This window comes from Salvelinus alpinus, chromosome 7, assembly GCF_045679555.1.
Source record: "Salvelinus alpinus chromosome 7, SLU_Salpinus.1, whole genome shotgun sequence".
Taxonomy (NCBI): domain Eukaryota; kingdom Metazoa; phylum Chordata; class Actinopteri; order Salmoniformes; family Salmonidae; genus Salvelinus; species Salvelinus alpinus.
The window spans coordinates 45530718-45555241 of NC_092092.1; the positions used below are offsets into that span (position 1 = coordinate 45530718).

General features: G+C 41.9%; 1 protein-coding gene across 4 annotated transcripts in view; it reads right to left on the bottom strand.

The window, feature by feature from the left end:
• LOC139580189 (protein diaphanous homolog 2-like) overlaps positions 1-24524 on the bottom strand; it is a 643765-nt gene that overhangs the window by 473857 nt on the left and 145384 nt on the right. For all 4 annotated transcript variants that reach the window (XM_071408766.1, XM_071408767.1, XM_071408768.1 and 1 more), the window contains one exon: positions 8280-8419. In XM_071408766.1, coding sequence (XP_071264867.1) covers positions 8280-8419 — 140 coding nt within the window. The remainder of the gene's footprint in view (positions 1-8279; positions 8420-24524) is intronic.

The following is a 24524-nucleotide window of genomic DNA, read 5'->3' on the forward strand; positions in this document are numbered from 1 at the left end:
AGACAGTCGTTTCTGACAGCAGACCACTGTGAACTGTCATTCCACAGAGAACCACATGCCTGGGCAACATGACAACGTCCACAGAAATTATATATTGAAACTACTATAAATAGAAGCTCTGCATCGACAAAACAATAAACAAGGAAACGGAAGTTGTAGAAATTGCAATGGCCATGGGGTAGTGGATGTAGAGCAATAGCACGACAATTATCCCCCTGTACCTGTGCCGTAATACAATTTCTAACTAAATCAATATGGAATTCAAATCAGATATGTGCATTATGTATGCCTCGCTCCAGGGCTCCCGTAGATATGGCTACCGCTGAGGTTAACATATGGTGTCATAAAAGGAAATGGGCATCTCTCTTAAAATGTGCTCAGTCACTGAGGACATTTGGATCTTCGGCTCCTTTACTGCCTCTGGGAAAAAAGGCTGCAATGAAGTCAGAGACGTGATAGTTTTAACCTAGCTAACCCACTCTTTTCTGAGTGTGTAGAAGTTATAGTGGAATGTACAAGAAATGTGCATGTGAAAGATTGCCTCTTAATTAAGCATGGTTCGTTGTCAATTGTAAAGTTTAAAGCAGGCCTGTCTGTCACAACTTGTTGTGTGCTCTACTGTTCATGATAATCTGGTAAAAAAATCCCCCCCAAAAATCAATTTAGCCAATTTATTGCTGGAAATTATTAGAATGGGAACAGAAAACAAATGGGGAGAGTCAAATAAATAAATTGTGTTAACTACAAAAACAACACATTGCAATATCAAAATCCATGCCTCTTGGGCCCATGCAAAGATTATTTTTCTAATTTCCAAAACCTATTTCTCCTTAACAAGTGCCAGTGCAAAAAAAATGGGCTTGTCTATAGCCTAGGGGGGTGCAGGACAGTTTATAATAACATTTGGAGTCTGGAGAGTCAAGTCCCACAGCGTAGACGACCCTGGCTGAGTTCTTCAAACCCTGTTTCACTCCATCACCATGGTAAAACAATTTATTTCACGGACCGAGAGGTGAAGTTTTGATAACTTTATTTCTTACTTCCTGGAGTTTGATAGTTTGGTCAAAATCAAACGGCAAGTTTCCATTATGTCCCAGAGCGGAGCTGGGAAAGGAAGGGCAGCTTGACCCAAAAAGTCCGTGCTGTGACTATCTTGCCCTCTCTGTGCTTGTAGGAGAGCTTTGTCAAACGCTGCACTGGATATTTTCAAAAACTCCATCATTAGAACACCAAGAACACGCCCATTCTAAAGCTAGCAGACATGAATATTATGGCTTTCTGTCTTGGTTATAACACATTTGGCCATAAGATTTAAGGCTTTGGGAACGTATTTCCTGACAAATATGCCACTGAAATATGAGAAAACACAATATACTTTTGAACCCCTTTGAAGACATCGTGTTTTATAAAGCCGTATATCAACTTTCTTGGACCGGCGTCGAGTTTGATTTAGCTGTAGAGAACACATTCTCTCCCCTCGCTGTAATAAAGCATCTCTGGCAGACTGGGCTGGCACCTTACGTGTCTTCCCAAACTCACTCCAGAAACATCTGTCAGCACAGTGTTGACTCTTTATTACATGAATACACTTCCCATAACCAGGCTTCAGCTCTCAGCTTGAGGAGACACTCTCTTTACATCCAAAAGACTAAGAGCTCTTCGCTGACTGTCAACCTGGCTGTAATAAGCCATCATCCACTCAACATTGTGGTAGATCATGTTTTAGTGGATTTACATTTAAGTGATTTGTCATTGTAAATCACAAATAACTACTATTTCACGTTTGGTGGTTATTCAGTAAAATACAATAACTAAGGCCTATTTTTATTTAAGGTTGGTCAATATGACTGGCTATCGGGAATATAGCTGCCGTTTTCGAAAATGGAGTATATTTATCATTTTAGACGTGCCTTTTTTTCCAAACGTCAAGAAACCTCCTACGATTTTTGGAAGCCGTCTTTTGGGATTCAGCAAAGACCTTCGACAAAGGTGTTATTGCAAAGAAATGTACACCAAAGATTCGCTAACAAACAAACTACAGACATGACAAAATGTATCGGAGGTCATGTACGTTTCAAAGCGTAACTTTTCTGAAAACCATCTTCCACAGTCAGTCACTTGGTGGGTGTTTAATTGTTTCTCAGTCAATCATTTTGTTATCTTCGGTCAATCAAGGCTGATGAACTGCCTCCTGTAAAGAAGCATCCCCACTTCAAAGCTACTATTAAGCCCATTACCAGCGCTCTGCGTTACCTTCTGTAGTGCGTGGCTACAGGCATTAAGCCGGGGTAAAGCTGGTGAGACTGAGAGACACATAGATACCCTGGCAGTAGCTGTGAGATCACTACAGTACAATGCTCCATCTTGACTCTCCAGTCCTGACCCAGAGAAGGAGAAAACTCCTAGCGTCAGCAGCAAATCACAGATGCCTGCACACAAAGGCCCCCAAATTGCCCCAGAGAAAATGTTAGTCATGCTATGAAGATTTTCCCACATAATGAAAAGTTGGTGGCAAGTTAAATTTTGGTCTGAATCTGTCTGGAGGATCTGAGAGTCGAGCACATTTTATATGGAACTCACTGCTGGGATTTGAAGGGAGTCAGACTAATACTAAAGGCTTAGCACGAGGAACTCCAAAGCTGGGCCCTTGAAAGTGTGAAGCAGTGTGTTCCCTGTGTAGGACCTAAGAACGCTCTTACTTCCTCTTTGAAGGTATTGGTGGAGCATCGGGACAGGTAGAGGTAGCTCAGAGGGGGAGAGCTCCAACCATGTTGTTTGAGAGGAAAATTATCCCCACGAAGAAGTGAACTTAGTAGTGGGAAGCGGAGCCTGAAAAATATAAATGTACATGACAAAAGCCTGTCGAGTTTGTGCATGAGTGGGTGGGAAAAAAGGTTTAGAAATACTTATTTGCTTTTGTGATATTCAATTCCTGCACTTCTGCTGCCAGCCCTGTTGCACTTCTCTCACACTGCAACACCATAAAAAAAATAACTGAATATGACACCACCACACTTTAACTCCATATACATAAATGAGAAAATAAGAAGCTTTGATTATCTGTGAGTTGGCATCTCGCATCAAGTCAGTGGATTAGAAGATAATGAATTACCACTCGTTGGAAAGTGGTGAGAGCCGGCGTCGTGACGGGTCTAAATTAAGAAGTGAATATCCAAATGAAAGAATTAAAAAGGGCTTAGAAAGAAGTGTGAGATGAATAATTGGTCAAGGCGTAATTGTTTTACAAAAGAGGGGAGTGGGGGGAGAGAAAATGGCAGCTTGAGGAAACTGGAAGCATGGAGACGGATGGGGCTTGCGGTTGCTTCGGGCGATGCCATCTGCGAGGGAATGTTGGAGGACTGCTTGCCACACATCTGTTTTGGACTGACTGGGAGACGAGGGGGGATGAAAGAACTGCAGCACCAGCCCTGCAGCCACCTGGGCCGGCAAACAGGTGCACAGCCCAGCCAATTAAACTATTACACAAACACAGGCCACCGGGAGGACATTAACTGGCTGTGGCGCATTACAGAGCAACACAAGTCTCTCAGAGAAAAAGACTAACACTACTACAGAACTAGAAGCGTTCACTTTTTCTGCTGAGTTAAGGAGAGGTAATCAGGGAGGGAGGTGCCTGGCGATCCACAAACAGCACTGTTTTAATGAATTTCTAAGTCCCACGTATTGGTCTTTCGTTTCTTGATTGAAAGGTATAGCAAGCATTCTTAAAACACACAGACGAAAGAAAACAAAGCATTCAAAATAGTTTTGTATAGCCGAGTTCAGCGTTGATGGTCTATAATTGCTTATGGAAACGTGGTGATTACGAAGCATTTTGTATTGGTCAAATAGGTATGCTGTATTGACCTTTGTTATCGCATGCCACAATATATATTTCTCACATGGTCTCTGAAAATACAGGTAACTTTCAAAATAAAATAAAAACACCTAAATAAAGTGTCTTAATAGGGCATTTGGCCACCACGTGCCAGAACAGTTTCAGTACACCTTGGGATATATTCTACAAGTGTCTGGAACTCTATTGTAGGTACGCAACAATATTCCACCACAGGAAATTCCATAATTTGGTATCTTGTTGAAGGTGGTGGAAAACGCATAGCCATGATAGCCAAAATAATGGCCAACAGGATTGAATGTTAATTGTTTAATTAACTCAGGAACCACACCTGTGTGTTCAATATACTTTGTATCGCTCATTTACTCAAGTGTTTCCATTATTTTGGCAGTTACCTGTATGTTACGCTGCACTGAGCAAGCATGGAGAGAGTTGAGCTGCATGTAATTCTACAGTTTATCAAAATAGGTATACAGATAAAACACCATAGTGCCCTGTGTTCATTTGTCACCTCAAACTACATTGCCAAAAGTAGATATCAGGTATTTGTATAGCAGTACATATAGGATACCGCTACCACAGAATTACAATCTGATAGATACAGAATATATCCTTACTAAGACAAAGATCTACGCTAAAGGGATTTTAAATAAATGTATAGGAACATCGTTGTTGCTCAAACATAAGCATACAGTTTGTCTTCTATGGTCAATGAGAGAAGGAGAACTGAGCCCTTTTGGCAAAACTACAGGATGAGTTACATTTTCTCTGCATGCAAAGTTCCTCCTTATACCAAGTTAGTGCCAAAGAAGGAGCCAGAGTTGATGCTCAGGTCACTTAAACAACCCCTTAGAGCAGCCACACAAGTCTTTGACAGTGTAGTACTGCAGGGTGATAACTTTGTGGCTGTCAACTATTTTTTGTCATTTTACTCTGGCCAGAAAGTCCTTTTGACGTAGGATTTTTTTCTTCCAAGATCATAGGCATCTACTTTTGTTGAAAGTGAAATTAATTATTCAACTACCATGAAAGAGCACTTGCAGTAAAGCTTGTCCTTATGTAGTCCACAGGTGGTAATTAAAAAATAAAGTGAATTAAGCAGCTGTGTTTTGCATGGCAGTTCCCAACACACAGACTATTGCAGAGAAAAGGTTACATTAACATGCAATCAGAACACAGGTCGGCAAGTTTGCATTTCCTGTGTGTTGTGATCCGTGACAATTAAGTGCATTCATATTAATTGTGAGTAACCTTAGCTATGCTCCAAGAACATTTCCTCCCACCCTCAATTCCCTTTTAGTATAACACTGAAAGTTATGAAGAGGAGCAGAGTAGCAAGAACAGGCTTCCAACAGCACTGCGTTTCTCCCAGCTCTCGCCTGTCTCACCCCAGGGTGCCTTACTCCTGGCTAGACCTGGCCTTCCGTGGGCGCCCGTGATTGCTGCCGCAGAGCGCCGCTCCCTCGCTCAGTGGTCACAAGTTCAGTGGTTTGAAAACACCCAGAGGGCGGACTTGGCCTCCCTCGGTCCCCTTGGCACCAACTGGCCTTTCGCCGTGTGAGGAATTATGTGATTTTCATAGCTAGTGGTGCAGAACTTTACAGCTCGGCAAGGCACACAGGGAGCGTTACGTGGGCTTTTCAAGCAAAAGTGATTTACGCTCATTTCCCATGATTAATGGGCAGGTAGACGTAGCTAGCGAAGTTGGTGGGTAAACAGCACAAAGGCAGATCTGGGAACAGGTATTGTGTGATCAGATAAAGCCGAACAATAAAAGGGTGTCTTTAGCTTAATGAAGGCAAGAACTTGGGAGGTTACCTTGAGGCTGTGTATATCCCTCCTTGGTGTTTTGTTCAAAGAAGCAGAAAAGCAACGTTTTGCTGTTTCTCGTTTTTCTGATTCAGCGGCCTCATTTATCAATCAAGCGTATGGACAAATCTGTGCGTAAACCAACCGTGTGTGGGATAATTTCCACGCAAAGTGTGAGATTTATCAATATGAACATTTGCTTGAGAGAGTGTGCGTAAATTCACAGCCATGATCATGCATACCCATCAGTGCCAAGTGGTGGAATAAGGGAACTGCTTGTCAGGCGTAGAATGGGGAAAATATATGTTCAAAATTGGTGAAATTGTGAGAGTAATAATTTATTTAAATTTAAATGACATTTTATTGTTTTTCCATTGTGAATTCATGCAACATATCTTGACAGGCTATATCATATTATTTGACCACATCAGTACATTTGTTACAATAATAAGCCATATAAAGTACAGTAATTTGTCAAATTAGAGGCACGTGTGAAAGTGTGACTTTTTTGGCAGAAAGTACAGATTGGCTCATCAGATATCGTTTACCAAAACCAATTTTAGGATTTAAGACTTTAGAAAAGGCAAACAAATGCCATTCCGGTGCGCATCCAAGTGCTATCCACCCTTGGGTTTATGGCAACAGGAGGTTGCCGATTAGCCTCTCACATCCCCAGATGAGCCAATGTTTTGGATGCAATCCTCAGCAAAACGAACTGCAACATACAATTTCTGTACACCATCGCACAACAGGTTGAAGTCAAGAGGAGTTTCTTTGCCATGATGCCATCAATGAGTTTCCAAATACAAACGGAGCAATAGACAGCACACGCATGGCCATAAAAGCACCATCCCAAACCTAGTTCAACTATGTGAACAGAAAAGGCTTCCACTCTTAATGTGCAGGTGACAGGTAATGTGATGCGCAAAATACGCTGCTGAATTTTTTTATTTTCACTGGTCAAGACAGAACTGAGTGAGCCAAATTAAACATTTTGGTTGTACTCAATCTCTGACACTAGCGCCTCTATTTCCGTCTCTGAAAAGTTTAGCTATGTTTGGTTGTGCCGTTGTATTTCAAGGTACGGCGTTGTATATTCCCCACAGACTTTAAAGGGATGATTTTGACAATACATTGTTAATTAGGGGCGTTTTGAAATACAAATAGCCAAGGTCACGCACGAGCACTGAGGCCAATTGGTATTTAGCAATGTTATCTCCTACCGGTGTGCATATGACATTTGTTTTAGCTGTTTTTGATAAATAACACTTTTCTATGCGTACAAACATTCTAAATTCTGTTTGTAAGTAGTATTTTAGAATAGCTTCAATGCATTATTGATAAATGAGGCCCCTGGTTTCTAGCAACACAATTAATCACCCATAGTGAGAGAGCGAGATGGGCGGGATTTTTGGGGGTAAAAATCTATTAATTACTTTGGAGTGCAGAGCACATTGTGTTGTTCTGTGAGTTAGCATGATCTTTCTAGTGAGACCACACCAAAGCCGATTCGTTTTTCAAGCTGTTAGGATGCTAAGTTAACGCCTCCGCTGTATCTACTGGATCAAATAAATGGCCCGCTGGGCCACTGCCGGGTCATCGCCAAGAACTGGGAGTCAGACATAAAAGAAGATCTGCCACTCATCTGATGACCACTTTATATGCACTGTTCATTGATTCACATTAAGCAATCTCTCCAACAGTGGGGCTTGGTGAATAATTGAGAGTGTTCTGCTATCATTGAGGATTCCTCTGTGCTGTTGGGACCAAATTACATTTGAAGATCCCCATCTACAAGAACGGAAGATGAGAACTTTGTGGTTGGAAAAAGGCTCCCCAAATGCAGTCGCCATGGCCTAATTATGGTTGAGTGAAGGGCCAATCAAAGCTTGCTAGAAACGGGCACAGGACTGAGAGAAACGGGGAATTATTTTAAAGTAGTGCATTACTATGATCAAAACAGATTAAAAAAATAGGGGGATGTGGGCAGCTAAACCCACTCTTGGTGATGGGAGAGAGGGAGAAATATTAAAATCAAACTGGTTGATCTTAGGGTGAGGGCCGCCTTGCGATTTAAGGTCTCAGATACAGAGAATGGCTGGCTTGGCTGATGTGGAAAAGTGGACTTCCTATCTATAAGAGCCTAATGGATAGAGTGGTGATGGAATGGCAGACCATGGGCTTCCGCTCGTTTAGTGGGCTACACCATTGCCTATGCTCGTTTTAATGGGCTATGCTACGGGCTATGCTTGCTTAACCAAGCCCATTATTCCATGTGGGCCTAAAAGATCTTCTGACATATATCCAGCTAGCGATGGAAGGAATTCAGCAGATGCCAGGCTGCATTCACATAGAGAACCCAATTCTGTCATTTTTTCCCACTAACTGTGATTGGTCAAAAGACAATCAGATCTTTACCCATCAGATATCTTTCAGTGCTGATCTGATAGTGGAAAAACGATCAGAATTGGAATGCAGCCTAAGAAATCAGACCAAGTTGGCATCTGCTGGATTCCTTCCATCGTTTATTTTGGGGGCACTTTGCACTGCGGAACCCTTATATTCCACCAAAGAATCAAGAGGATTAAGTAAGCAAGAGAATGAGGACACTTACCTGACAGGGTTACTGGTGAGAGAGACGCGAAGGGACTCCAGGCAGATGAGCAGCTTGTCCTCAGTGATGCCGGAACGCAGCTCGTGGACATACTCCTGTGACGACAATGTACACTCATGCTTGCTGTTCCTCAGTCCTCCCTGGAGAGAAAACGCACAACAGAAGAATTTCATTATTATAGTCCTGAAACGGTAGTCATATTAATCTGTTAAAAAGTGACCACAAAATATTTGCCAATCCTGACACAGGAAAACCTACGAAAAAGTATTATAAAGTACTAGATCAAAGATTTAAAAAAAGTGAAAAATATAAACACAGAGAAAGCCATTTATATAATCTAGCCTAATGATGGCTACATACAGTTGAAGTCAGGAGTACATACACTTAGGTTGGAGTCATTAAAACTCGTTTTTCAACCTCTCCACAAATTTCTTGTTAACAAACTATAGTTTTGGCAAGTCGGTTAGGACATCTACTTTGTGTATGACAAGTAATTTTTCCAACAATTGTTTACAGACATATTATTTCACTTATAATTCAATGTATCACAATTCCAGTGGGTCGGAAGTTTACATACACTAAGTTGACTCTGCCTTTTAACAGCTTTGAAAATTCCAGAAAAGGACGTCATGGCATTAGAAGCATGTGATAGGCTAATTTACATAATTTGAGTCAATTGGAGGTGTATCTTCAGATGTATTTCAAGGCCTACCTTCAAACTCAGTGCCTCTTTGATTGACATCAAATACTTGTTCTCCCCACTGTGTATATATATATACCAAGTGGGGAGAACAATATATATACAATATATACAATATATATACAATATATATACTTTCTATCTAGTTTTAAATGTTCAAGAGTGGCCTGGAGTGTTTTTTTAAACACCCTTTAATAATATATACACTGCTCAAAAAAATAAAGGGAACACTTAAACAACACAATGTAACTCCAAGTCAATCACACTTCTGTGAAATCAAACTGTCCACTTAGGAAGCAACACTGATTGACAATAAATTTCACATGCTGTTGTGCAAATGGAATAGACAAAAGGTGGAAATTATAGGCAATTAGTAAGACACCCCCAAAAAAGGAATGGTTCTGCAGGTGGTGACCACACACCACTTCTCAGTTCCTATGCTTCCTGGCTGATGTTTTGGTCACTTTTGAATGCTGGCGGTGCTTTCACTCTAGTGGTAGCATGAGACGGAGTCTACAACCCACACAAGTGGCTCAGGTAGTGCAGTTCATCCAGGATGGCACATCAATGCGAGCTGTGGCAAGAAGGTTTGCTGTGTCCGTCAGCGTAGTGTCCAGAGCATGGAGGCGCTACCAAGAGACAGGCCAGTACATCAGGAGACGTGGAGGAGGCCGTAGGAGGGCAACAACCCAGCGGCAGGACCGCTACCTCCGCCTTTGTGCAAGGAGGTGCACTGCCAGAGCCCTGCAAAATGACCTCCAGCAGGCCACAAATGTGCATGTGTCAGCATATGGTCTCACAAGGGGTCTGAGGATCTCATCTCGGTACCTAATGGCAGTCAGGCTACCTCTGGCGAGCACATGGAGGGCTGTGCGGCCCCACAAAGAAATGCCACCCCACACCATGACTGACCCACCGCCAAATCGGTCATGCTGGAGGATGTTGCAGGCAGTAGAACGTTCTCCACGGCGTCTCCAGACTCTGTCACGTCTGTCACATGTGCTCAGTGTGAACCTGCTTTCATCTGTGAAGAGCACAGGGCGCCAGTGGCGAATTTGCCAATCTTGGTGTTCTCTGGCAAATGCCAAACGTCCTGCACGGTGCTGGGCTGTAAGCACAACCCCCACCTGTGGACGTCGGGCCCTCATACCACCCTCATGGAGTCTGTTTCTGACCGTTTGAGCAGACACATGCACATTTGTGGCCTGCTGGAGGTAATTTTGCAGGGCTCTGGCAGTGCACCTCCTTGCACAAAGGCGGAGGTAGCGGTCCTGCTGCTGGGTTGTTGCCCTCCTACGGCCTCCTCCACGTCTCCTGATGTACTGGCCTGTCTCCTGGTAGCGCCTCCATGCTCTGGACACTACGCTGACAGACACAGCAAACCTTTTTGCCACAGCTCGCATTGATGTGCCATCCTGGATGAACTGCACTACCTGAGCCACTTGTGTGGGTTGTAGACTCCGTCTCATGCTACCACTAGAGTGAAAGCACCGCCACCATTCAAAAGTGACCAAAACATCAGCCAGGAAGCATAGGAACTGAGAAGTGGTCTGTGGTCACCACCTGCAGAACCATTCCTTTTTTGGGGGTGTCTTACTAATTGCCTATAATTTCCACCTTTTGTCTATTCCATTTGCACAACAGCATGTGAAATTTATTGTCAATCAGTGTTGCTTCCTAAGTGGACAGTTTGATTTCACAGAAGTGTGATTGACTTGGAGTTACATTGTGATGTTTAAGTGTTCCTTTTATTTTTTTGAGCAGTGTATATTATTATTTATTATTATATTATTATAAATATATATATATATATACATATTATTAAAGGGTGTTTAAAAAAACACTCCAGGCCACTCTTGAACATTTAAAACTAGATAGAAAGTATATATATTGTATATATTGTATATATATTGTTCTCCCCACTGTGTATATATATATATATATATATATATATATATATATACACAGTGGGGAAAACAAGTATTTAGAAAACACCCTTTAATAATATTTATATATATTATTTTTTTAAACACCCTTTAATAATATATATATATAAATATTATTAAAGGGTGTTTAAAAAAACACTCCAGGCCACTCTTGAACATTTAAAACTAGATAGAAAGTATGTCGAAATTATAATGGACCTAAACGTTTTCAAATAACTGCCCTTTTTCTGGCCCGTAAATTGATTTTAATGAAGAAATTGGTCCCTCAGAAAAATCTCTGTTGCCCTCCATTGAATTTTGAAATCCTGACCTTGCCTTCAAGCAAAAATAATTGCCCACCCCTGATCTAGCCACTGATATTGATAACTGCATAACAAAAATCAAAGCCTTGAACTGGGAGCCTTCATTTGGGCGATTTGTAGGGGCAATTATGCTGAAGCCCAGATGATCTCTTCTGACAGGAGGAAGGGGGTCATGGCCATGGGATCCCCAGGTATCACACCACCTCACAGCACACATCAGGAGTAGTATGTCAAAGCACTGTGGACTCCAGTAGGTGAGAATGATTACCAGTACTAGATACTGCGTGTCTCACTACCTTTACCCCTGCCTAACTCCGACGTCAAAATAGCTCCAGAGCCTCTGTCAAATACAGCAAAAAATTGAAAATGAATTGCAACAACACAAGTTAGACTTTTTCTTTCTGGATCACAGTGATTTGATCGATAATTTAAATAGCAAATGAGGTAATGTCATTCACAATCTCCCAAGGGTGCTACTGTGAAGAGGAGCCAAAACTCTGCCTTCCATCACCGTATTCAGAGAGTTCTGTGGGGATGGGAATGGCTACAGATATATTCTTTCACTTTGACTTCCCTCAATCAGCTAAAGCTGAACTGACACAGAGGTCTATCCCACAGAGAGCTATTCAATGAGGATAGCTGCCAACCCTCCCGACTAACATACATCCCGAACACAAGCGGCCATGCTTCCTCTAAATGGATTCCAGTGTAGAACCTCCAAAAGAGAGGCTTTGTAACATGCTGCACACTGATGCCTTCACAAAGACCCTACCTGCTGCTGGCAGAGATAGACCGACAGTCTCATCTCCCATGAACATACCACTACGCAATACTGGCGGTTGGATTGGGCTACACTGTTGTACAGCTATTGCAAAATACCTGATGAGTCGATGCCTCTTATCTAAAACAACATGGCTGTGGTCAAAGATGGGGGCTCCCGAGTGGCGCAGACGTCTAAGGCACTGCATCTCAGTGCTAGGCGTCAATACAGACTCTGGTTCGATTCCAGGCTGTATCACAACCGGCTGTGATTGGGAGTCCCGTAGGGCGGCGCACAATTGGCCCAACGTCGTCCGGGTTAGGGGAGGGTTTGGCCAGGGTAGTCCGTCATTGTAAATAAGACTTGCCTAGTTAAATAAAGGTTACAAAATAAATATATACATATATTTTTGAATAAAGATGAATGTGGGAAGGGGGATAGCCAGGAGTGGTGACTGAATTGTGTAGGGATAATTAAGAAACAAAATCACTGAGTATAGTACAGGGCCTGTACAAACAGTCTCCCTTCTCTTTCTGTTAAGACCAACGGCGTTATAAAAACTATTGGTTGTGTATACATGGTTTGTTTCCTCAGATCATTATCAGGTAATAGTTCAAGGACTCACAGTGTCCAAACCTTTAGATCATTAGATAATTGTATCTTACCTGAAAAAGTCACACCAAATTGTTGTTTTGAAGTTTATACTGGCAGATGTAGCCAATTTAATAGCTTACTGTATCATTATAGAATATGCATAAAAAGCATCCTCCAATTGCAACGTCTGTCTATGCCCACACATATTCTCAAAGAAATTGCCACCCCAAAATCTCATGAGAAATGGGAAAGGTGTTTTTGGTTTAACAGTAATGTTCTGTTATGTCAAATGCTAATCAATCATGATTTTATCTTGCAAGACATTTATTCAGCTTTGATCTAAATTTACTGAACGAGCACCATGGTGAGAAGTGATGATCTTCTATTTGTAATAATAATAATAATAATAATAAGTGATGAGTATGACTATTAGGCAATAGATCTTGATGAGATGTCATTTTCAGCGATTGGAGAGCCCTTCGTGGTGTTGAAAGAGCAGCGGCCAGGATCGCACAATAATGTTAAAGAAGTTCATCCAAATTGTGGTGCGGAAGGATAGCTCTGTCATTCGGCCAGTTCAGGAACAAACAACAATTTGCAGTAGGCCTATAGCCTAACAGCCTAATGTAAATACAAATACATATAGCTTAATATTATTGTTTGCGAGGAGAGCTTTATTGCGAGTAGGCATTTCATTGTATTGTTTAGCTTACGCGCTGTATCATAAAAAACGTTGTTTTGATTAGCTTGAACACATTACCACAGAATAAAATAAAACAGAGAGAGGTGTACTATCAATTCATAGAATGTGTTTGCATGTATTAAATATGCTATCAAATCAATTGACCAAGTAGTGAATATACAGTGCCTTCAAAAAGTATTACTTTACTTTTTTCACATGTTGTTTTACAGCCTGAATTTAAACATGATTAAATAGATTTTTTTTGCCACTGGCCTGAACACAATACCCCATAATGCCAAAGTGGAATCAGGACTTTCTCCCATCTATTCAGATCAATATTTGTTTTACCTGCCAAGATGACTGGAAAACACTGTGTACACTCCCACTAGTATCTAAACCTAGTTAAGAAATAGAAATGGTGAGTTCTCTCAATCCATTCTCTGTTCTACTACCCTTTCACATTTATCACGAGAAAAAAATCTGCAATGAAAAACAATATATACTAAATTGACTGACTATTCTTGTAAATCACATTGTCAGAGTACCTTACAAAATGTGGTATTGTTGTGGGTGTTCTTTCGGATAGACGGGGAAAAAAAGTTGGGACAAAAAAACATGGAATTTGCGCGAGATGGGTTATTACTAACCCAGTTACAGGTGGAACTGAATTAATGGAGGAGCGGGGAAACAAGTGGATGAAGAAACGGCATCAAAAAAGTATCTTAAATGTATTCATTCCGGAACTTTTTTTCGTTTCCCACCGAGCATGCTGCACCAATAGGGAGTTTGGGTGTAATAAGTGACTTCTTTCATCTGGGAGGGAAAATTGGTCTGATAAACAGTCTTCCGCCTGGCAGAGTCAAAGAGAAAGAGTCCGTCTGGTCTACGTGAAAGATGAGGGAAGGACAGTGAGCTAATGACATTGTTGAGAAGGGGGAGGGGAAAAAAAGCTCAGAGTGGGATTCTTGTTATTGTGAAAGGATACGTTTGGTTAGTAGTGCACAAAAAAAAACATCTAATCAAGTAAAAAGTGGCATTGCTATGAATAATTGGAAGGTTTTCCTTCTATCAATCCATGCACAACATGCAATATATTATAATATTGTCCAGATCGTTCAAATCTATTTTCCAATTCAAAAAATCTAATGAATGGACAATATTGGATGTGGGATCTGGTTGCATCACTAACTCCACAGACATTATACCTGACTTAAACACTGTCAACCTTACTGGGGGGTGAGCAGAGCTGCTTCAATAAAAGATTTTATGAGAGCTCAAATGATCTGCACTTAAACACATACATTATTTCCCATGGTCCTTTCAAACCTTCTATTTCATCCTGTAAAATCAAAATGATCTCTCTCTCTCTCACATTATGTCTATAAACAGTGTTGTAATGATGTGCAAATACTTAAAGTACAAAAGGGAAAATAAATAAACATAAATAGAGGTTGTATTTGCAATGGTGTTTGTTCTTCACTGGTTGCCCTTTTTCTTGTGGCAACAGGTCACACATATTGCTGCTGTGATTGCACACTGTGGTATTTCACCCAGTAGATATGGGAGTTGATCAAAATTGGATTTGTTTTCAAATTCTTTGTGGATCTGTGTAATCTGAGGGAAATATGTGTCTCTAATATGGTCATACATTTGGCAGGAGGTTAGGAAGTGCAGCTCAGTTTCCACCTCATTTTGTGGGCAGTGTGCACATAGCCTGTCTTCTCTTGAGAGCCAGGTCTGCCTTCAGCGGCCTTTCTCAATAGCAAGGCTATGGTCACTGAGTATGTACACAGTCAAAGCTTTCCTTAAGTCTGAGTCAGTCACAGTGGTCAGCTATTCTGCCATTCCGTTTAGGGCCAAATAGCATTGTAGATTGCTCCGTTTTTTTGTAAATTCTTTCCAATGTGTCAAGTAATTATATTTTTGATTTCTCATTTTCTCATTGGTTGGGTTTAATTGTGTTGATGGGGGTCTGTGCGGTCTGTTTGTGTTTGTGAACAGAGCCCCAGGACCAGCTTGCTTAGGGGGCTCTTCTCCAGGTTCCTTTCTCTGTAGGTGATTGCTTTGTTATGGCAGGTTTGGAAAACGATTCCTTTAAGGTGGTTGTAGAATTTAACGACTCTTTTCTGGATTTTGATCATTAGCCGGGTATCGACCTAATTCTTTTCTGCATGCATTATTTGGTGTTTTACGTTGTACACGGAGGACATTTTTGCAGAATTTGGTGTTTGTCCCATTTTGTTGGTGAGCAGACCCCAGACCTCACAACCATAAAGGGCAATGGGTTCTATAACTGATTCAAGTATTTTTTTGCCAGATCCTAATTTTATGTTCCTTTTGATGGCATAGAAGGCCGTTAACCGCACACTTGTTGTTTGTGTACATGGATTTTATAATGTTGTATGTTTTCCCCCCAACACCACTTTACATCAATTTGTATAGCAGGCCCTCATGCCAAATTAAGCTTTTAAAAAAAATAAAAAATAAGCATGAGAAGACTTTGCCTTTGTTTTGGTTTGTTTATTTGTCAATTAGAGTGTGCAGGGTGAATACGTGGTCTCTAAAATGGCAGAAGTGGTTTATCTATACATCTCCGTTTTGGATAGATAACTCTTCATGTTGTTTTTGGTCTAGAGTTTTCCAATTTTCCCAGAAGTGGTTAAATTCTATGGATTCTGTCTGTCCCATTGTAGTTTTGAGGTTGTGGTCCAGGTCTGAGGTGGGCTGTTTTGCTGGCTTCTCTGGGGGAGTATCCTGCTCTCTGTCACACCTCAGCTTTCTCCCCTCCTACTTCAGTGCCATGTGTTCCTCTTTAAGTTAATCTCTTTCTGGGACCTCTTCCCAGGACTTTTGTCACTCTTTCTCCCCCATGCTAAGGTCTTTCTAGTCCTTTTGTTATTGATCTCAAGTTCCCATTTACAACTCAGTGAGTTTGCTACACATCTGTAGTCAACCCTCAATTTACAACACAACCGTTTTTTTTTACCTGTAACCTCTTCCTTTCTCTAAAGTCCAATACACCTGGACCTCTGCTCAAAGCAAACTCAAAAGCCTTTGTATGTTTCACACCTTGTGATTCACAGAAAGGATGTGTAACGCAACGTGCCAATGGTGGTTGTTTAATACTTATTCAATCTCTCTGGATAAGTTATATTCAGTGTATTGAAAAGACTACGTCGTGTTTTTTTCCGCACGCGCTTTGGAACAAGCAGACTCACTCTGTACAAATCCAATCAGAATAAAGGCTAGTACTTCACATATTTACATATTCCCCATTTCTATTAGGCCACTTAGGAGTCATGCTTTTGAATAGAACACGTGAAGTGTGTGTCTACAAATAATGATGATGCGTGTATTGTAGTCAAGAATAAGGACAAGTATTCTAATTGAGAATAATGACGTGTGTTCTAGTTGAGAATAAGTAGGTGTGTATTCGCGTCGTACGTACAGTATGCATGCGTGGCACCTATGTGACGTCAAACCCATGTTTGTCTTTAGAAGAGACTATATCTGCCAATACATTTACATCTTATCTTATGGAGGGAAGAATGCGCAAATCATTTCTTGATATAATTTTTTCCACTCAGCATCTCCCATAAGGCTGACCACTCTGTACAGAAAGTTTATGACTCAGGTTTCACTATCCGTTGACCTTAACCTCTTGGAAAACGAAAGACACAGGCCATAATAGGCTGCTTAATGACCCTGGCCCAAATCAATCTGTTGGGATGATACCAACATTACTACCACCACATCACATCAATCATGAGGGCATCCAGCGAGACCAACCAGGCTACTGAGTAATTGAGTTTCCCCTTCAGGCCCGGGGAACATACGCAAATAGACAAAAAGAGACCACTGAGAAGGAGGGAGGGTGGGAAAGAAGGGTTGAGAGGGAGAAGGAGAGACAACAAACACCATTGTAAATACAACCCGTATTTATGTTGATTTATTTCCCCTTTTGTACTTTAACTATATTTGCACGTCGTTACAACACTGTACACAGCCATAATATGACATTTGAAATGTCTCTTTTCGTTTGGAACTTTTGTGAGTGTAATGTTTACTGTTCATTTTTTAATTGCTTATTGTCTATTTCACTTGCTTTGGAAATGTAAACATATGTTTCCCATGCCAATATAACTGTTTCAATTGAATTGAGATGGAGAAAAGAGAGGTAGATACAGAGAAAGTCAGGAAGAGAGAGTGAGAGAACATTTTCTAGAGGACAGACACAGGCCCTTTTGACCACAGATGAGAGAGCCTCATCTCCTGCTTTTATTGAATCCCGTATTCATCGATAACAGTATGTCCTGCCAAAGAAAAATAGTACTGGGGAGCAATTCAATGTCATTTTGGGGATAAAGGGGACATGGCTGGTCTCTCTCTCCCTCCCTCCATCCATCGCTACCTCTCTACAGTATTGCTATTCCTCTCTCTTGTTCTCCTCACTCAGGGCGAGGTGCCTGAAACCAGGGCAAATGGAGAGGGAGAGCAGGCCATGGCAGGCTGCACCGCCACATGTCATCTTCACCTGTAATGAGACAATAACAAGCTGGCAGCCTCCACCGCCGCCCGGTCCCCCCACTCAACAAGAGTGATAGATACATTATTCAAGCTCTTTGTCAGCTCAATGAGAAGCAACGTGCCAGGCATAGGGTCTGGAACTGTGCATCGTGAGATGCCTCTCTGTCTCTGTCCTTGGCTCTTTTACTGCCTGCCTTCCTCTCGGTCTCCCCTTGCCTCTATCTCTACCTCTGTCCTTGGCTCTTTCACTGCCTGCCTCTCCCTCCCTCTCTGCCTGCCCCTCTCTCTCTCTGCCTGCCTCTCTCTCTCTCTCTGCCTGCCTCTCTCTCTCTCTCTGCCTCACTCTCTCTCTCTCTGCCCGCCTCTCTCTCTCTCTCTGCCCGCCTCTCTCTCTCTCTCTCTCTGCCTGCCTCTCTCTCTCTCTCTCTCTGCCTGCCTCTCTCTCTCTCTATGCCTGCCTCTCTCTCTGCCTGCCTCTCTCTGCCTCTCTCTCTCTATTCTGCCTGCCTCTCTCTCTCTATTCTGCCTGCCCCTCTCTCTCTATTCTGCCTGCCCCGCTCTCTCTATTCTGCCTGCCTCTCTCTCTCTATTCTGCCTGCCTCTCTCTCTCTATTCTGCCTGCCTCTCTCTCTCTATTCTGCCTGCCTCTCTCTCTCTATTCTGCCTGCCTCTCTCTCTCTCTCTGCCTGCCTCTCTCTCTCTCTATGCCTGCCTCTCTCTCTGCCTGCCTCTCTCTCTCTCTCTCTATTCTGCCTGCCTCTCTCTCTATTCTGCCTGCCCCTCTCTCTCTATTCTGCCTGCCCCGCTCTCTCTATTCTGCCTGCCTCTCTCTCTCTATTCTGCCTGCCTCTCTCTCTCTATTCTGCCTGCCTCTCTCTCTCTATTCTGCCTGCCTCTCTTTCTCTATTCTGCCTGCCTCTCTCTCTCTATTCTGCCTGCCTCTCTCTCTCTATTCTGCCTGCCTCCCTCTGCCCGCCCTCTCTCTCTGCCTTTCTCCCTGCCTCTCACTCCCTCTCCCTGCCTCTATCTTCATCTGTGCCTGACTGCCTCTCGTCCGTCTCTAAAGTGTACTGGAAGGGCATAATTAGGGGCCGACGGGAGTAGATGATAGTAGTGCAGCGCATTGGCAATGTAATTCATCTCAGTACGAGGTCACAATGTGTGTGTGCGCGTGCCACTTTTAACACCAAAAACCAAATAATTATCAGGAAAGAGGTGAATTAATTACTTGCTGTGTACTTTGTGTTTGAGAGGGACTGACACTTTTCAACCCAATATTGTAACTTTATGACACAAAGGAGGAACTGAAGGCACAGAGGAACAGAGGGGAAACTAAACCAGGAATGGTACGAAGCCACGACGTGAGCCGAAAGCATAATAGCTACATTCGGTAGTGGTTGCGTAATAATACATTTAGTTATATTAACATCTGGCTCCCTAAATAAATGCCTGAAAAAGTGGGGGAATAATGAAAATCGAAATGCCTCACCTTTATGTGTGATTAATGAAAATTACCAGAGCACCCCACTGATCTTTTGAAATATAATACAGATACAATCTGCCGCAATTAGTGCACATCAAGCAGTATCAAAGCCAAGTGGCTGGAATAATTTTCTTCCTTAATTTCCTGCTCATTAGGGGTTGATTGACAGGCTTGGGGGGGGGAGGTTTAGAGCTATGAGAATGTGTGCACGCACGGGCTCACGCACATGCAAACACACACACACACACACTAATACCCTTACATAAACAAACATCTTGTGTAATAGAAAGTTTGGTGTATTGTGGCGGCTACGCGAGGAGAACCCAAAGGTCAGTGTGGAGAACGGATCAGTTGAGATGCTATAGCTGCCAGGACAATGACTTTCTCCAGCACAGCTGCCCTGCTTAAAAGGACAGCAGTGGCAGCCCCTGTTGTCTGCAGATAAGGACATTTCATCTGCCCGGGGAGGCTGCTCAGCGGGTGATTTCCCACCAGGACCCCATGGCCACGCTTTTTCTCCATCTCCTGCTCGCCACACATCTAAAAGAGTTGTGTCCCAGCGGATGGTGTGTTTTTTTCAATCCCAGGAGAGGAGAGGGAAGGATGGATGGGGGAGGGAGGGAGGGAGGCCAGGCCGCGAGTGATGATGGAAATAATTTTCTGTTTCACAATGCACACAACCCGAGGTGTTGTTTTTCTTCCTCTGCTATTTTCTCTTCCTCCTCTTCCGTGCCTTTGCAGTAGAGACAAAAGTATATCTATCAATGACGGTCTACAAACCTACACTATCTAACCCACTCTATACAGTAGTTTTCACCCTGCCAACCACAAGTCACTGCCACGCAATTCTACAGCAACAAGCTGATCACAATAGAGAATGGTGGGAAAAAACGAACAAAACAACAGTCCACCAAGTAGAGGAGGAAACACTCAAATAAAATGTCAATTTTAAGAGGACATGTGTTCTTGGATCGAGGCCAAGACATCCGAGAAAGGGGGAACAAACAAAGCTGAGGGCTTGTCTGTTGATTAAAGAGGTCCCACTGGTGACAGCAGGAGTTCCTAGCCCCGAGAAGATTACCACATTAAAAAACAACCCCCCCACCCCCCACCCCCACTCCAACGCAAGTACAGCCCTATAATACCTTGTAAAGCCAGTCTAACATTGTGGAGCGAGATGGACTCGGAGATGGAGATGTTGGTTTGTTGGAGAGGATTGGAGGAGACTAAGTCAGAGTGTATGAGTGGCCCTAACCAAAAGTACAGGGGACAGCACTATATTATTAGTGCCCTCCACGACAAAAATAAAGCTGAAACATAAATACAGCCATTTCTGACTGAAAAGTTATGTTACTGAAATCCCTTGTTTGTTTAGAAAAAACATTCCCCATTCCCTCAACCCTTGCTCTCTTTACATGACATGTATGCATCAGATGCACATAACCAATAGGGTCTGACCTACAGTATAGCCAATCACGAACACATAAATAAATTGGTTGTAAACAAACTCTGAACACTGTGCCACGTTCACAGCAAAATGTGTGCAGATGACGTGACAAATACATTCGAAAATGGAAAATGTTTACTGGTTGCTCAGGAGGTAAAGAGGAAGTAAGACCGATCTGGTTTCAGGATTTGTGGAATACATTTGACTAGTTGTGGAAAATACTGCAGATCAAGAAAAATAAGGTAGGGAGCAAGCGCTGACTGCCAAACAAGTGTTGTTAGATGACAGTATCATTTTTCTAACTGTTTGGAACAATGTAAACAACACTAAATAAACGATGAGCATACCAGAGAGTCTGTTGTAATGTTTTTGAAAAGCCTTTATTACAGCAAAGACTAAAAACAGTCGCATTCATTTGTGAATGCAAATTCCCGAAATTGAACGATTGCTTTGTTATTTTAAAACTAAAATGCTTGTTTGCATTTCAAATCATGAATGACTCGTATGCTGTGTGATGACATGAACAAATGAATGATTGATTATTTCAATAGTTAAATAGGCTACTTTATCAAAGTAAGTTACAGTAATAAGACGAAACAGGATGTGCTCTTAGGCCTACAGCTTGATGGTGGCTATACAAGGCTGATATACTAAGCCTACTAATTATAATGACATTACTTATTATTATAATGATGATCATAATAATAATAGTAATAATACGAATAAGAAGGAGATCAAGAAAAAGGAGGCTTATTATTATTTTAAATAAAACATTTTGGACAATTTGGAACAGTGTAAAAAACACTACATACATTTCAATAATACCAGAGAGGCTGTTCTAATGAAAAAAAAGTGTAAAGCATAGGAAATATTAAAAACAGCAGAATGATGTGATTTTTTTTATCCAACATGTTGTGGTTGCGTGAGGCTTGGTGCTGACAGAATCAGTAGTCTATTTAAAACAAATCCTGAAACCAGATCAGTCTTATTTCTGTAGATATACAGTATATGGATGATTTATAAAGCCAGCCACAATTAACAATAAGGCTATTGATAGACCTAATTAAGTTTCCTCTCTCCTCACTTTTCTTAGACAATTAAGGAAAGGGCTGTTTTCCCATCTCCTAACTCCGCTGCTGACTCCGCCGCATTGTTCTCAACACCAATATGCTGGTTAACTATGCTATTAAGCACATACTGTAGCAACATGGTCTATGAAAAGGTGCCAATTCAACAGCGCACTGTTGTGTTTCAGAACCGCGGACAGCGACCACTATCCAACGCAAGAGAACACATATTTGTTATAAAATAATAATAATTTTAATAGTGCTGAACCACTGTTCTTATGTAATATAACCATATCCCATTTTAGTAGCACGTCTTAGAGTGGTGGACTGTGCCATCCCCACGGCCTACACTATGACATTATATATATTTTATGCTACTGCTAGACAAAATATATCTCGGTCGACCAAACAACCGACCAGTCAACTAAATGGGGTCAGCCCTAGATATTATATATTGTTATTCATAATAGTTTATTCATTCATAACTTGGATTTACAGAGATACCTTTGGATTAAAGGATACCACAGTGCCTTGCAAAAGTATTCACCCCTCTTGGCGTTTTTCCTATTTTGTTTCATTACAACCTGTAATTTAAATGGATTTTTATTTGGATTTCATGTAATAGACATGAACAAAATAGTCCAAATTGATGAAGTGAAATGAAAAAAATTAAAAGTGGTGCGTGCATATGTATTCACCGCCTTTGCTATGAAGCCCCTGAATAACATCTGGTGCAACCAATTACCTTCAGAAGTCACATAATTAGTTAAATAAGGTAAACCTGTGTGCAATCTAAGTGTCACATGATCTGTCACATGATCTCAGTATATATACACCTGTTCTGAAAGGCCCCAGGGTCTGCAACACCACCAAGCAAGTGGCACTATGAAGACCAAAGAGCTCTCCAAACAGGTCAGGGACAAAGTTGTGGAGAAGTACAGATCCGGGTTGGGTTATAAAAAAATAACCGAAACTTTGAACATCCCACGGATCACCATTAAATCCATAATTAAAAAATGAAAATAATATGGCACCACAACAAACCTGCCAAGAGAGGGCCTCCCACCAAAACTCACGGACCAGGCAAGGAGGGCATTAATCAGAGAGGCAACAAAGAGACCAAAGATAACCCTGAAGGAGCTGCAAAGCTCCACAGCGGAGATTGGAGTATCTGTCCATAGGACCACTTTAAGCCGTACAGTCCACAGCGCTGGGCTTGATGGAAGAGTGGCCAGACAAAATCCATTGCTTAAAGAAAAAAATAAGCAAACACGTTTGGTGTTGGCCAAAAGGCATGTGGGAGACTCCCCAAACATATGGAAGAAGATACTCTGGTCAGATGAGACTAAAATGTAGCTTTTTGGCCATCAAGGAAAACGCTATGTCTGGCGCAAACCCAACACCTCCCATCACCCCGAGAACACCATCCCCGTGGGGATGTTTTTCATCAGCAGGGACTGGGAAACTGGTCAGAATTGAAGGAATGAATGATGGAATGATGAACACACTAAATACAGGTAAATTCTTGAGGGAAACCTGTTTCAGTCTTCCAGAGATTTGAGACTTGAGTGGTTTAAGGGGAAACATTTAAATGTCTTGGTATGTCCTAGTCAAAGCCCAGACCGCAATCCAACTGAGAATCTGTGGTATGACTTAAAGAATGTTGTACACCAGCGGAACACATCCAATTTGAAGGAGCGGAGCAGTTTTGCCTTGAAGAATGGCCAAAAATCCCTGTGGCTAGATGTGCCAAGCTTATAGAGACATACCCCAAGAGACTTGCAGCTGTAATTGCTGCAAAAGGTGGCTCTACAAAGTATTGACTTTGGGGGGGTGAATAGTTATGCACGCTCAAGTTTTCTGTTTTTTTGTCTTATTTCTTGTTTGTTTCACAATAAAAAAAAATTGGCATCTTCCAAGTGGTAGGCATGTTGTGTTTAAATCAAATGATACAAACCCCCCAAAAATACATTTTACTTTCAGGTTGTAAAGCAACAAAATAGGAAAAATGCCAAGGGGGTGAATACTTCCGCAATCCACTGTATGTTGCTTTCAACTCACACACATTTAAACTCCTTCAGCATCAAAACACCTTGCACACCTCAGAATTCAAATGATGTCTCTTGTATATGCGGTCAAACTTAGTTCAAAGTGACCCCTCCCTGACTACCAACAAGAATGGTGTGTGTGTGTGTTGTTTACCACTCAGAAGTAACTTGCTTTCTCTCCTTTTAGATACCTTAACCCTGTGTGTGATCACCTGCCAGTGGGTCCACTGCATTTTGGGAGACAGACAACACCAGACACACACAGCGAATACACCGATCAGGCTGACTCATGGTCATACCAAGCAGAACTCCCGTGACCACACACACCTCGATCCCCTATTGGCTCTGGCCCAGTAATACGCAGGGGCTGCAGCAGACGATGGGTCTGCATCAGCATATCTCAGTGTCTTAAACCAGTCCATGGAGACCTGACCCGCAGTAAGGCATCATCAATGATTGTTTCTAATAGTATCTGGAAAAACTTCTGAAAAGATATTGTTTCAGTGAGAATAGTGGAGCAGAGCTTGAATGGTATTATCACTCATGGCATGATCATATCAGGAAAAGTCCATCCTATTGAGCCTTCAGGAAAAGTTTGGGAAGTTCAAGACTTTTGCTAAGAGTTTTGCAAAGACTTTTGTGAAGACACAACTTTTGCAAAGTCACCCAAAGTCAGTTTAGCAGTTTTG